The 16122-nt window shown below is 42.0% G+C and overlaps 1 protein-coding gene across 1 annotated transcript in view; it reads right to left on the bottom strand.

Moving 5' to 3' along the window:
• ANKRD55 (ankyrin repeat domain 55) overlaps positions 1 to 16122 on the bottom strand; it is a gene marked incomplete at its 3' end in the record, with an annotated part of 185371 nt that overhangs the window by 42995 nt on the left and 126254 nt on the right. Inside the window, exons 4-5 of the mRNA XM_082622910.1 lie at positions 12714 to 12844; positions 8887 to 8996 (exon numbers count right to left, since the gene is read on the bottom strand). Coding sequence (XP_082479036.1) covers positions 8887 to 8996; positions 12714 to 12844 — 241 coding nt within the window. The remainder of the gene's footprint in view (positions 1 to 8886; positions 8997 to 12713; positions 12845 to 16122) is intronic.

The following is a 16122-nucleotide window of genomic DNA, read 5'->3' as shown; positions in this document are numbered from 1 at the left end:
TTATACCTGGAGGCAGTCAGCATTTACAAGTTCCGCTTATTCTTTCTAAAACACACAAATACCTAAGCATGCAATGGCAGTTATCAGTGTGAAACAACTGCCAATGATTCTCAAGTTCAAGTTCTTATCCCACTTGGACCCAATACTTGGTTGACTGAGGTCAGTACTCCATGTGTGGGAGAGAAGCAGTTGAGTATAGTGGTTAGGAGCCCAGACTCTGGAGCCAGACTACCTGGGTTCACATCCCAGTCCTGTCACTGACCAGCTCTGTGACCACAGGAAGGTAACTTCACTTCTCTGTACCTATGCATCCTCATCTATAAAATGGGGGTAATAAAAAGTGCCTACCTTACAGATCAGTGTGAGGATTAAATGAGTTAATATGCATACAGCATTCAAAGCATGCGTAGAACACAGTAAGTGTTATTTCTAGAATACTTGACCCTAGAAGTTTTAACCCTGGCTCCATCTCAGAATTCCCTGGGGAGATTTTTTTTTTTTTTTTTTTTTTTTAACCTGGGCTGTATATTCAAGGTTTCTGACGCAGGAGGTCTGCAGAGAAGCGTAGCTTCTCCCGTTTAAATAAGCTGTTCAGAAAATTCTGGTAAACAATCAGATTTGGAAACCACTGAGAAAGGTGCTGAATGAATAAATCAATGGATACTCATTGTTATAGAAGGAACTGTGTCCCTCCCAAATCTATATGTTGAAGCTCCAACCCCCCAATGCCTTAGAATGTGACTATATTTGGAGATAGAGCCTTTAAAGAGGTAATTGAGTTAAAATGGAGGATTACAGCGGGCCTTAATCCCATTTGACTGGTGTTCTCATAAAAAGAGGAGATTAGGACACACAGAGTGACACCAGAGGCACACGCTTACAGTGGAAAGACCATGTGAAGAGGCAGCAAGAGGATGGCAATCTGCAAGCCAAGGAGAGAGTCTCAGAGGAAACCAACCCTGCTGGCACCTTGATGTTGGCCTTCCAGCAGCAGCCTTCAGAACTGTGAAAAAATAAATTTCTGCTGTTTAAGCCATCCAGCCTGTGGTATTTTGTTACAGTCACCCCAGCAAACTAATATACTCACCAAGATGATAAAGGATTGTCTATGGGCAGACAATGAAAAAATTCGGCAATTATTTTGGGAGAATTATTTGAAAAATAAAATGGCTTAGCCTCCTCCTGAATCAGATTTTCACTGTCTCTCAGCTGAGATGACATCTAAAGTCCTGAGCAGTAAATTGCTTAGTATTAATCAGAGGGATTGATCATACTGTGTTACAAAGAGAACTTAAATGGGGGTGGACTTCTTCAGTGGGAGGAATATAACCAGGAAGCCTAGGTTTTAAATCTAGTCTTGTCACTGTTTTTTGGGGAGCCAGGATACTGCTGTGATTTAATTCGGGCCTCACCACTGCATGACCTCTCTGAGCTTCTGTATCCTCACTTCTCTAACAAGGATAATAACAGCGGTGGTGGTGGTGAGGGTTAAATAACATAACAGGTGTAAAACTCCTAGTATACAGATTTTAAAGGAACAGTGGCTATGACTGTAAACAGCACATCTCTTTATCCTTTCTGAATTCTAGAATTTCTCCGTCAGGTGGGAAGATGCTACAAAAATAATTGTATTTTGGTTCATGCTATTTTTTATATTTTCCCTTATAGCTGCTTTATGGGGGGGAGGGTAACGGGTGACTATCTTTCTTCTTTCTCTCTTTCCTTCTCTCTCTCTCTCTCCTCTCCTCCCCTACCCTGCCCTCTACTCTTCCCTTCCCTTCCCTTTCCTTTCTCTCTCTCCCCCCCCCATTAATGGCCATTGTCTAATCTCTAGGGCACATGTGGTCCCAAGTGCTGGGGGAGGGAGAGTGAGCAGAGGTCAGTGGTGGTCCAATACGGTTATCTTCGGCTAACCCTGAGCAGACTGAGATCAGCTGTAGTCGGACAGGATCTTCTGGGGCTCCTCCAGAGCAGCGTGATCACACTGGGGGAAGTTGGCTCTAACCAGATGAGAATGGGGGTGGGGAGATCAAGACCTCTTCTCACATCCTGGGTGAGCCTCCAAGGGTCACAGGGTGAGCCCTGTGCTGGATAGTCCTCTGTTTGTCTCTCAGATCCAGTCTCTGCCCTGCAGTGTCCTACTCTGAGGCTGACCTCCAATAATTCATCATCCAGGTCCCTTGCCCTCTGACCTCCCACTGGGTTTGGTCAGTGGGAGAACCAGCAGGAGGAAGGAGAGAAGCCACTTCCCTTTCTGACAATGATTTTTTTCCTCTACTAAAGGCCTTGGCTCCTGCCAGGTGGCCCCTCTCCTACACTACAATGACAATTACCGCCCAGCTCTCAGCAGGCTTCCAGTAACAGCTTCCTTCCTCACTTCTCGTGGCCTAGGGGAGGAACATTTTCCTGCTTTTGGAGGGGAGTGGGGGTGGCAGATTGTCACCATCTCTTGCCGGTTAATTTCAAATAGTCTTTCATTAAACTTTCTTAGTCATCTCTTTTACTATTTCATGTCTTCCCTGTCACGACCCTGAGTGATATATGCCAATCTATATTGCTTGCCTCCATTTGATTCCTAAGTCACTGAGACTCATCGATCTTTAAAGCTGGTACAAATTTACAGATGAGTATTCTCTCTCTTTCTCTTATTTTATGAAAGCAAATGACCTGCTGCACTACACTGCTTGCCAAGGCCATCACACATTGCCTTGGTTGTCCAGCCTGATCTAGAAACCAGGTGTCTGCTTTCCAGCCTTGTGCTTCTATACTGTTCCGTGGTTCAGAGGTAATCTGCAAGAGACTTGTCCCACATCTGTCTTAATTAACAGCGGACTTGCAGATCTCTTAGTTTTGTTTTCTCAGAGCTCCTGTTTTGTGCTAAGGTGACCCTGGAGTATTTCTTCCATAACCCCCCAGCCCAATTTCCTATTAGCACCAGCTAAAACTCTGCTCTCAGATCTCCAGGCCACAGCATACGGCTCACCTCATCCCAGCTGCCAGGACAGCAGGCACAGGTCCCCAGCAGGAGCTTTCCCAGACAGGCAGAGTGGTGAGTGATAAGAGCACGGAGGCCAGAGCCAGACTGCCTCTATGAGAAGTCCTGCTCCCTCACCAATCAGCCAGACCTTGGACAAGTCATAAAACTCTCAGTGCCTACATTTTCTTATCTGTAAAATAAACATAACAACAACCCTACTTCTTTAGATTTGTTGTAACTTTAAATGGGTCAAAGCATATAAAGCACTTAACATGGACTTTACATACTATAATAAATTCTATATAATGCTTAATTTCTTAAAAGGCTCCCACCCTTTATATTCTGGGGTCTCGTGATTGCCGTTAGGTGATTGGTAGGCCAGAGAGAGCTCAGCTAGATGTACCCAGGAAAGGGGGGAGGGTTGTCTCCTTGAGCTTCTCTGTTTTGCTGGCCCCTTGGGCTCACAGTCCTGGAGGGGGCTCAGCCCAGGGATGGCTGGGAAAAAGGGTCCCCAAGCCAGTCATCTGCTCTCCTGTCCCTGAAGCTGCCTGAAACATCCACTGCAGGTTAGGATGCACCACCTGGAAACTAGAGAACAGGACCCCAAAGAAATGATTTCCTTCCTCCCTCTGGCTGTAGTCAAGGGCAATGAAAAGAGGCAGAGCTGCTGGCACTCTGGCAGGAAAAAAAAAAAAAAAAAAATCTGCTGGTAACCATGGAGACCGTAAAAAAGACTTTCAGAGAGCCCTGTGGCTGCTTTCAGAGGAAATCGCTGCTTGCCTTGCAACTCTAGCGTGCGCAGTGTTGTACAAACACAACTGCGTGCTCTTTGGAGCTTTGTCTTAATGATCGTGCCCCCTCTTTCACATGGATGCCCTCTGAATGTCCCAGCCAAGGAAGCAAGAAAAGCAATGGGGAGCTGAAAGGGAGAAAACTCGGACCTGCTGAGAAGCAGAGCATTCAAAGCAGGAAGGGGACTCGTGAGATGAAACCTGTGCTCCTTTGCTTTTTGTACATCCAGCTTGCCTTCGTGTTCTTAATTATAGGTCCTTCATCCCGGCAGCAGCTTAGATTTCCCACAGAGATGTAGCTTAGCTAAGGCTGTATATTGACACTGGTTGGTTTGCCAGTGAGTTGTTTCCATCAGAGAACCAAAATTTCTCTGGAGGCAAAGGGCTAAGTGAAGTGTCCCCTTGGCTTGTTTATAAGCAGCTTCAGTTTGAGACTTCACTCTAAATAGTCTCCAGCAAGCACCAAGTGGAAGGAGTGTGCTGTTTGGAAATATGGGAGTTAGTGGATTTTAAAAGGAGTATGAATACCTGAGTACAAGGCCACAATGTGGCTGGTACCTATGCTTATGATTAGAGGAAAAATATAGATGCATGTACACTGAATGGTTGAGTCTAATGTTCATTGGGTTCTAAAATCTTGCAATGCTCTACAATGTCCCAAGGTTAATACAAATGGGAGCGCTGTTCATACCCTGATGACCTTCGCAGTAAATGTGTGCTCATGTCAGTGGGTGCAGGACTGTGTGGGCATGCACCTGTGTGTGCAGATATATTTTTTGTGGACCTGTGTGTGCTAAGGTGAAGAAGGCCAGGGTGAGAGCTGGTGGGTGGCCGTAGCAGGGTTTCTTTCTTTAGTGCTGATCTACGGTACTTTATTTCTATCTTCCATCATCATCATCATCATCGATATCATCACCCTCATCATCACCACTAACACTCACTGAACATGGACAATTGACAGTGTTCAGTGCTTTCCACATATTTTCTCATTTACTTTTGCCTACTTACCTATGAGGTAAGTACTGTACTATTCCTACTTTCTAGAAAAGAAAGCTAGCTGAACCTTGACATGTTAACTTGCCCAAGATAATATGGTCTGTAAGATATAGAGCCAGATTCTTACTCAGTCAGTCTGACTCCTGAGCTGGCACTCCTGGCCACCCTTTACCTCAATCCAAAAACAGGATTTTAGGTGGTTTTCAGATACATATAGTAAAACAAGATCACAAGCGAAAAAACTAGGCAAAGAGAAAATGAGGGCAGGATAAAGAACACATAATTATGGTCCTATGTCTATGCCAGAGGTGAGACACAAATTGGGCTTTGAGTTTTCTAAATATGCAAAGAGAGAAACATGATCATAAGTCACAGTGTCCACATAGTAAAAATGAAAAATAATTTATCAGGAGAAGCACAGGAATTCCTCCTTTAGTAGAAATTTTTCTTGTGGTTTTTCAGAAAAGATTTTTTTGGACACTGTAACAAAAAAAAAATTTCCTGACAATCAGACAATAAGGAGTTTTGTATGGCTGTTTCTTATAAGGCCTCTCAGTGTAGACTGAGGGCTTAATGATAAAATGTGGCCATTAGAATAAATTCAACAGGGTCCACAGCAGTGGACTCCAGGAGCACAGCAGACCCATTGGGCAGGTTACTTATCTTCACACATGCAGTAGGCATGTGTGCCTTAGTTTTCTCGTCTATAAAATGGGGACAGAAATATAACCTATCACATAGAGGTGTGGTAAAGATTAGATGAGATAGTACATGGAAAGCACTAAGAACTTTGCTCAGAACATAATAAATAATCAGTGCTGTTTGTCATCATCATCCTTTTTGTAACTACAGACCTATATGCTTTAATGGTCAGACAAGCTGGCCTAAAGTTGTATCCACTTAGGAAAATTAAATAGTCAAACAGGTATGCATGGCCTAATGGAAGGTCACTCCCTTCTGCGTTATGATTTTAGGATTAGAAAGTGCCCATAAGACAGACCAAGATTTTTTTTTCTCAGAAAACGATTCTGAGTTCATGCAGACACACAAACAAATGGGCAACTGAAGTCCAACTTCTCTGGTGCGGTTAGTTTCGGCTTGAAGGATTTAATGCAGATGTTATCAAACTCTGCCACGGCCATAAAATTTCTCAGTAAAACAATGATAAAATATCTAATTTTAAGCAATGTAATTCCATAAGGAATCCTTTCAGTCAAGCTAGTTTTGAAATGTTCTCTAGGTAACAAAGCCAGTTGATTTGCTACATGGGTTGTGTCAAACTAAAGGTTGGCACTTACCATCTACCCCTACAAGCATTAAATCACAAGCTGCTGAGACTTCAACACCCCCTGAAAGGAGTTCAGGGTGGAGATCAGGAATGAGGCACTCTGTGCTGTGGGAAAAACTGGCAGAACTGGCCTTCAGATTAGTTAGATATTTTCAGGAGAAGATTTTATGAGCCCAATTCTTGCATCTCCTCATATCTAGAAAAGCACTAAAATCTTTCATGGTGACGTCTGCTCCTCGTGACCAGCAGGAACCTTCTGCAAAAACGTGCCTGACTGCACGTACTCCCGCTTCACTAAAATCACATATATACTGACCTTCCCCCCACCCCTTTGCAGCAGTTTCTCAGAGCTATCTGAAATGCTCTCTCCTGGGCTATAAATCCTCATTTTGCCCCAAAAAAACTTAACTCACAACTCTCACGTTGTGCTTTTTTTTTTTTCAGTCGACAGTTGTTAAGATTTAACCCAATTCATTTTTGGAGAACATTTAACAGGTATGATAATTTTGATTTTGGAATATTTAATCTTAACCTTTGGGTTTTACTAGTTACAGCAGCTAGCATTACCATAACTAAAGCAGATTTTATCTTGCAGAATCAGCTAACTGTCCATTTAGGACAATAAAACTATATCATCAGCACACAGAGGATGTTTATTTTTCTGGTTTCAGCTCTTCCTAAGGTGGTGACTGGGTCATTTGGGACAATTTCAGGAGAAGGGGAAGCCACAGCTCTGTGTTATCTCAGTTATAGTGATCTAATGTAAATCCTAGAGAGTCTAGGGGCACTGCTGGGCATAATAAGAAATAGACTAATAAGCCCACAAAAGAGGAAGTACACTTAGTTTTTAATATATTATTGTAGTGATTTCAGATGATGAGCCTAATCTATTGACCAAATTGATCTTGAGTGTGATTTTGACTGCCAAGGCTTAGTTCACCCCTCAGGTGCAATGGTTTAATGGCAGAGCCAGGTTTTCACCAAAATTCTTGCCCCCCTTTCTTGGATTGGAGTCGTCACCAGGAGGTGGATTCTTGGTCAGGGACTATATTCCCCATCACTCTTTATGGCCAAATGACTCATCCTTATTAACGGAATGTGAGCAGAAGTGAATTGTGTCATTTACAGGCTGAGATTTTAAAGAAATAAGTGAGGCTTATCTAAGCTCCTCTTAGCCTATCTGCAGGCCGAACAAAAAGGATTCTGTGATGCTAGGAGATGATGAAGCCACAAGCTTGCATCCCAGAATTACCTGTGGAGGGGAGGCGCCCTGCCCCCATCCAGGAAACCTACATTGGACTAAACTTTTATTATGTTAAAATGCTGAAGCTTTGGGTTTTATTTGTTACAACAGCTATGATTACCATAACTAAAGCAGGTGTTCATTTTCCAGAATCAGGTAGATTTTGAAATGACTACTCTGAGTGAGGTAGGTAAAAATCATCTGAGTGGAGTAAATTGGGGCAGAATAGTCTTAAAAGGTACGTTTAAAATGTATTTTCTAAAGATTAATCTTGGGAAGACAGTATGATTTTGTGACTAAATATTTTTGTGGGTTGTCTAGAAAAGTCACTCTTTTTGCATCAAAAGGTAGTCATCTTTTTATGATGTCTACTGATTGTTAGCTCTGGGCTTGCTGTTTCTTCTCTAAACTTCCTTGTTTTGTTGGGCTTTGAGTAAATCCTAGTTTTCTATTATTCCTGGATATGATCCAATGATAATAAGAGGCAAGGCTTGGTTGGGAATAGTCTTGGAATTTCCCAAGTCCTTTAACTTTAGTGTAAACAGACTGAAATGAAGAAATCCTATTACCTCTCAACCTGGAAGGGGCCTTGGTCTCCTCAACCCCCCGCATGGCTTCAGTTTACTTCTGAACACAGGGTCTGAAGGAGGCAGCAGAATGCACCCACCGTGCTGCTGGCCTGCAGCCTAACTCTGGGGAGTGTGAAGTTCCTGTCAGAGGCCTGCTCTGTCAGCAGAGGTTCAGGAAGTGCCTGGAACGGAACCTTGCTGATTCCACAGTGGGAAGTGTGCTGTCATCAAGCTGCCAGGAGGGGCTTTCGAAAGACTGGGGACCCAGGCCACTTGGATACAGAGGCCTGGGGTAGCTACACTTGGTCTGGGCGAAGCATTTTCCTTTGTTGCTCAATCGTCTTACAAAAAGGTGACCTCAATCATCCAACTATTTGAGGGCTTTCTTTGCATGGTCTCCAGCAGCACACACTTCTGGTTTTCCTTCTCACCCACTGGTCCCCGTTTCAGTCTCCTTTGCTGGGTCTTTGCCTCTTTCCAGCCCATAAATGTTGGCATGACTCTGGGTTCATACATTAACCTTCCCTCACCCTGTTTGGTTTCCATCACAGCACTCGTCACTATTTGAGATTATCCTATTTATAGTTTACTAGTGTGCCACTTAACTCCTTCACTAGACAGTAAGCTCTGTGAGGTCAGAGACACTGTCTTGCTCACTGGGGAGCTCTAGGGCCTAGAGCGGTGGTTGGTCCATAATAAGCACTCAATAAATAGTTACTGAGTTAATAATTGACTGATTAATTGAATGAATGAATATAAGAAATTCAGATGATGACAAACAGCATTTCTTCTTACATCAGAGACTAGGAGAAAAGGGTTTTATCGAAGTAAAATTGAGATTGAGACTAGAGTTGAGATTGTTCCAGGATATTTTGATTCACTGAGATGGGGTCCTGTCTGCTGCAAATACCAAAAAAATGGATGGATTTTGTTTTCAGTTGCCACATGGATTGGATTAGATGACCTTCTAATCCAAGTTGGGTGCCTCCCAACTTGAGCGTCGTGTGAACCTGGCTACGTACCTCACATCGGGCTCAGCAGTGGCAGCGTGCAGTGGCAGACGGCCATTTTTATCAGGGATATTGTGCTTGGCACCGTTTCTTAGTAGACTCACACAGCCCTCCAGCCAACCCTGGAAGAGCAAGAGCATCGTTATATAACACAATCTCACATAACATAGTAACAGAGTCCAACAAACTTTCTCCAGTTTTCTTTCCCTTTCTTCTTTGGTTTGGCTAAAAACATGTTCTACTGGACCTGAAGTGGTTGGTTAAGGACCATAACTCCCATTTAGACAACAGAGGGCTGAAGGTCTTGAGGTGTGGATTCCTGAGTTTTCTGGGACCTTTACCCTGTAAGAAGCAGACTGATTCCTAGACTCTTCTGTGTCTGCCTCCCCATTTCTAGGGCCATTTGCTGGCATTCCACTTTTATACCCAGTTCCTAGAGCCAAATGTGGCATGTGATGGGGGTGATTAATCAGCTCTAGACCCTTATTCTATGGGCTTAGCTCCAAAATCATGCTCGTCAATGGTCTGACCTGGATGTCACTGTCCAATTCCAAAACTGGGCTCCTCCGTCATTCTTGAGTCCCAGCCTCCACTCTATGCCTCAGTTCATCTATATCTGATAAATGGTCCTTCGTCCTCTTTTCCAAGTTCTTTTTCTCGTAACCACAAAGATAATATCTTGCTTATTCTAGTCAGTCCCCTTCCTGATGCCTGGAATTCTAAACTAAGCCCTACTCCAATGGCTGGGACCCTGCCACCCTGTTGACTGATCTTTCTGATGCTGAATATGGGGCTATCACCAGCACCCTCTAAGGAATCCCCATTGTTGTGTTTTATCCCCCTATGAATTCCCCAAGAAACTTCCTTTGAACTCTCTGTTGTCTACTAATTCACCAGATTGAGACCTGCTATTGCCACATCTGATGCTTCTGCCTCCTTGGTTAGCACTTACAGCTGGGTCATTTCTCCACTGTCCCTCCTATTTCAAAGGGAAAATATAACTGCAGGCTAGTCTTCCCTTTCTGTTTGTTAATACTTTAAGTAACTGACCCACCCCTGCTGATAACTGAGTTTGGTTCACATGCCAAGAAGAACACCTCCTACATTCATCCAGAATCATTTGGGTTACTCACCTAATTAAAAGTAAACTTATAAGTAAATGAAGTATATAAGTATACTTATAAGTATATGAAGTGTATGAGTATAATAATAACTTATGAGTAACTGAAGTTATTATTATGAAGAATAATATAATAAAGCTCTATTTTTTCCTGCCTTCTTCCATTCCTGTATAGTTAAGCCTCAAGATTACCCAGTAACAAGGGAAAGATTACTGAAGATTTTCCCATGCAGAACTGGAAGCAATAAAAATGTTACTAAATGGATGGAGGAGAAAAAAAGATAATCATCAGAAAAGACCTTTTGGTTCTGAAAAGTCTGCAAAAAAAAATCTCTCTACAAAAGCACATTAAAATTCATAGGTTCTAAAATTGAATATGGCTTTGTAGAACTGACCAATAATATCTGTCTTAAGTAGAAGCAAATAATTTTCAAAGTTTACTAATGTATTAAATCTGGTTTTAGTTCCTAATGCCCGTCATCAAGTTTTCTGATTAAAAGGGAAAAATATGGCCAGGAGACCCAAAAGAAAGGCATGCTGGACAAATTTCAGAGTTGCCAACTTTCTGAGTGGCCAAAGTTTTACAGTTTTGAAAAACAAATCTTCTGATGGGGAAGGATTTGAAACATTTTTATCATTTTGCAACATTTCCTGGAACTATGTGCGTATGTGGTTTTTTCTCTTCAGAAGAGAAATCAGAAAACCAATGACTACATCTGAAACCCATGGTCACTAATCAGAACCAACATATATGTTTTGGACCTACTATGTTCTGGGTGATTCTGCATGTGGTTCTCCTTCAACAGTGATAAACTTAGGGTATTATTTTTACTACATTTTACAAATGAGGAAAGAGGCGTAAGGAGGTGAAGAAATTTGCCTAGGATCACACGTCTATGGTAAGTTTATCTGTATGCTGAGCTTGAAGCTGTGACTGAGACAGTTTCTGAGTGCTCCCTTTGCCTAGTTCCTCTTTAATACTTGAATTCAAACATTGCCAGAGGGAGTGGTGGGCTTCGCTGTGTAATCACTAAGATACCACCTACTCTCACCTTCCCAGGGATCCTCAGGAGAGCCAGTGAGGGGCCCTGCTTTGGGCTGCCAGACAGAGGTGGGGTCAACGGTAAGAGGGTAATGCCCATGCTCTCATGCCAGCGTACTTCCCTATGCAGCTCCTTAGAATGCGTTCCTAGAAAGAGTTGTATGCAACGGTGGCACCTCGCTAGGCTCACTGTTCACTGTGATCTAGAGGAGAACTTCTTCCCAGTCCCTTAAGTGCTACCTAGCCCAAGAAATTTGAAATTTTGAATTTTAGAATTTTGAAAGAAGTGTAGCTTGGTTTCACTCTATTCTGTATGCTAGTGGCAGTTAAATTTAGAAATCATCTCTATTTCCTTCCTCCATCCCCTGATCCAAATTTTCTCTTTTCCTCATCTCAGACACCAAAAATCCCTACACCAAGAGCAGTTACTAGGGCATGTGTCAGAAGGGAGGAGGACCGGGAAGGCCATCATAAGTCTGTCTGAGACACTGGACTTCACCTAGTACTCACAGATCGGTGTGTTTCAAACTTGAATGGGCATAAAAATTGTTGGGGAGATTTGTTTAACGTGCAGGCACTTCTCTCTCCACCCATAACCCCTGTCCTGCTCCCAGAGTGTCAACCCACATTTGAAACAAGCACCCCAACACTTTGAAAAATTCTTCCCAGTTTCATGTGTGAGTCCTAGAGAAAGAGGGCATGCAAATAAGAAATGAAAGAGTAGTGTCTAAAGAAAATCTCTGTGAGGATTGGGCAATGCTTTATTGCAAGCAGGAAGGTGTGGTGTTTGGGGAAGGGAAGTGTTCTACTTGTCCAGGGCAGCTTCAGGACACCGTGGGTGAATCTACCACTGCCAATGGGCAGCAACAGCAAATGCAAGAAGCTGCATAGGCAGCAACAGTGGTTATGATGAAGATTTGCAGGAGCCACGTTGGAGAGGAGGGAGAATGATGACCTTTGTGTGGCACCAAGGAAGACTTGTTTGACGTGGACTCAAGATAGCCCTGGAGTCTCCCGAAAGGATTACAGGGAAGATTTGAGAGGAGAGAGGTTTGAAGATTTTCAGTAAGGCTTTACCAAGCTTGTGCTAATATTGGGAAATGCCAGACTGAAATCTCGTGTTGAGGACTGGCTCTATATAATTTTTAAGTTAGGCACTGATTGTGGGTTGAATCCTATGCTTGGTGTTGTCCCTTAAGAGACTGGTATTTCTCCCCTACTGCCTACTCAACACTCTTCCCAGTTCTCATTGTTCTCTACTTTGCTCATCCTTCAGCTTCTACTCAACTAATCCTACCCCAAAGAGGTTAACTGCAGCTTCAAGTGTTACCACCCACTGAGGGTATTAACAGAGGGCATTCTTAGAAGGAGTACCAAGTGTGTTGAGAAATGCCCCAAGGGAAATTCTGATGCAATTAAGATGGAAAAGAATATTTCTCTCATGGCAATATCACCTCTAACTTAGAGGATTGTTAGGAAGATCCAAAATGACTTAAATCCATCAAACCAACTCTAAGTCGTTATATAAATGTTGGACATGATTAAAGCAAAAGTTTTAAGTTCTATTTCTGTTGGCCAGCTGCACAAATCCAAGAACACTCTTCTGCAAGTGGGGCCCCATAACAACACATTTAGTCCACCCCACTCTTTGACAGCCACCACAGACACAGCTGGTACCAGATAGGTTGCCAGGCATAGACTTGTTCGGCCATAAGCGTCCTGCATGTTAATATTGGCTCCCATCTTCAACAGCAGCTTCACTGTGTCCACTTGACGTCCAGAAACCGCATGCATTAAGGGTGTGCATCCTAGAACGAGACATTTCAACAGCTTTTAAGAATGTTTGACTTGTGACTTCTGACAATACTACAAAGCTACAGTAATCAAGACAGCATGGTACTAGCACAAAAACAGAAATATAGATCAGTGGAACAGGATAGAAAGTCCAGAGATAAACCCATGCACATATGGTCACCTTACCTTTGATAAAGAGGCAAGAATATACAATGGAGAAAAGACAGCCTCTTCAATAAGTGGTGCTGGGAAAACTGGACAGCTACATGTAAAAGAATGAAATTAGAACACTTCTTAACACCATACACAAAAATAAACTCAAAATGGATTAAAGACCTAAATGTAAGGCCAGACACTATAAAACTCTTAGAGGAAAACATAGGAAGAACACTCTTTGATATAAATCACAGCAAGATCCTTTTTGACCCAACTCTTAGAGTAATGGAAATAAAAACAAAAATAAACAAATGGGACCTAATGAGACTTAAAAGATTTTGCACAGCAAAGGAAACCATAAACAAGATGAAAAGACAACCCTCAGAATGGGAGAAAATATTTGCAAATGAAGCAACTGACAAAGGATTAATCTTCAAGATTTACAAGCAGCTCATGCAACTCAATAACAAAACAAACCCAATCAAAAAATGGGCAGAAGACCTAAATAGACCTTTCTCCAAAGAAGATATACAGATTGCTAACAAACACATGAAAGAATGCTCAACAACATTAATCATTAGAGAAATGCAAATCAAAACTACAATGAGATATCACCTCACACTGGTCAGAATGGCCATCATCAAAAAATCTAGAAACAATGAATGCTGGAGAGGGTGTGGAGAAAAGGGAACCCTCTTGCACTGTTGGTGGGAATGTAAATTGATACAGCCACTATGGAGAACAGTATGGAGGTTCCTTAAAAAACTAAAAATAGAACTACCATATGACCCAGCAATCCCACTACTGGGCATATACCCTTAGAAAACCATAATTCAAAAAGAGTCATGTACCAAAGTGTTCATTGCAGCACTATTTACAATAGCCAGGACATGGAAGCAACCTAAGTGTCCATCGACAGATGAATGGATAAAGAAGATGTGGCACATATATACAATGGAATATTACTCAGCCATGAAAAGAAATGAAATTGAGTTATTTGTAGTGAGGTGGATGGACCTAGAGTCTGTCATACAGAGTAAAGTAAGTCAGAAAGAGAAAAACAAATACCATATGCTAACACATATATATGGAAACTAAAAAAAAGAAGGGTTCTGATGAACCTAGGGGCAGGACAGGAATAAAGACACAGACGTAGAGAATGGATGTGAGGACACGGGGAGGGGAAGGGTAAGCTGGGATGAAGTGAGAGAGTGGCATGGACATACATACACTACCAAATGTAAAATAGATAGCTAGTGGGAAGCAGCCTCATAGCACAGGGTGATCAGCTCGGTGCTTTGTGACCACCTAGAGGGGTGGGATAGGGAGGGTGGGAGGGAGATGGAAGAGGGAGGGGATATGGGGATATATGTATATGTACAGCTGAGTCACTTTGTTATACAGCAGAAAGTAACACACCATTGTAAAGCAATTATACTCTGATAAAGATGTTTAAAAAATAAAATAAATATAACATGTTATGAAAAAAAATGTTTGACTTGTGAAATTTATGAGTAGACTTTATTTGCCTGTTCCTTTATTATGCTCTTTGCAGATGAACTACCCTCAACACAAACTCAGCTGTTGAGCTGAAGAGAGATGATGATTGTTGCTATATTTATATAAACAATGTATTTTTCACACCCTATTAAATCTTTTGTAATTTTGCTGTAATTGGTTGATTAAAACATTTTGTGCAGATGATAAAATTTGCTTATTACTACCTTGGGAATCAGCATAATTTGGGACATAACAGGCAGGTTTATCCTGACTTGGTTTGAACAATGCAGAATCTGGAAGTATCTTTGAAAAGCAATGCCAGCCAGGCAGACAGGTGCAGCACACATTTATTGGAGGTGGTAAGTGATATAGGGCAGTGATGGTAGCCTAGCCTTGGGTTGTACAAATTCTTGCTAAAAGGGGCCACTTTTACTGAAATACTTTTCTGTTTTTGGAATCAATACAGGCCACATTTGGTTTTCGTGTGTTTTCTTCCTGAATAAAAACAGAGATGAAATTACACATTCTGATTAACTTCGCAGGGCTGTTGGAACAAGCCATGCTGGTGAGGCAGAATCCAGGTAGGTGCTTCACACTCCTTCAGGTGAAGAAACCAATGTCAGACATATCCTTTTCCCAGCTGAGACTTGTTTAGATGTCTTTTGATTGGAGATTCATGTAGCGGTTATAATTCTTCTCCAGGTGAACTGCAAACTATGACCTCAGTGATCCCTGAGAATGGATAAATTCCAGGACTACTGTTCTTATTGAAAGACTGCAGCCAGCAACCCAGTTTCTCTCCAAATTTCTCCCTTCTAATATTCTTCCAGGCGTCTGTACTGGGTAAAAGCAGCAATGAACTGCTCTGTCTTAAATAGTGGCAAAATGTCTCTCTCTCTCTCCCCTCTTCTTCTCTTCCCTCTTTCCCTCTCCCTCTTTTCCCTTATTTCCCTCCCTCCCTCACCCCTTCCTCCCTCCCTCTCTCCCTCCCTCCCTCCCTTCCTTCCTTCTTCCCTCCCTCCCTCCTTCCCTCCCTTCCTCTTTATTTATTTATTTTTTGCTTATGGGTGTTGAATTGCTCCAGCACCATTTGTTGAAGAGGCTTTCTTCCACTAAATTACATTTGCACCTTTGTCAAGTATCAGTTGAGCATATTTGTGTGAGTCTGAGTTCTCTGTTCTTTCCCATTGATCTATGTGTCTATCCGTCAGCCCATACTACATAAGCTTGATTTCTGTAGCTATATAGTGAGTCTTGAAATTGGGTACACTGATTCTCTTCCACTTTATTCTTCTTTTTCAAAATTGTTTTAACTATCTTAGTTTCTTTGCTTTCTATATAAATTTTAGATAGTCTTGTCTATATCCACAAAAAAAAAATCTTGCTGGAGTCTGAAAGAAACTGCATTAAACCTGTATAAGAATTTGGGGAGCACTGCATGTTTACTATATTGAATCTTCTAATCCATGAACATGGTATGTCTCTCCATTTATTTAGATCTTTGATTTCTTTCATCAGCATTTTATAGTTTACAGTATACAAGTCTTATATGTATTTTGTTTTATTCACACCTAAATATTCTTTATTGAGTGATTTTACTTGGTATTGTGGTTTTAATTTGGGGGTCCATGTGTTC

This window comes from Mesoplodon mirus, assembly GCF_964341445.2.
Source record: "Mesoplodon mirus genome assembly, chromosome: 5".
Lineage (NCBI taxonomy): Eukaryota > Metazoa > Chordata > Mammalia > Artiodactyla > Ziphiidae > Mesoplodon > Mesoplodon mirus.
The sequence above is the reverse complement of the archived record's forward strand: the minus strand, read 5'-3'. Positions and strand labels throughout refer to the sequence as shown.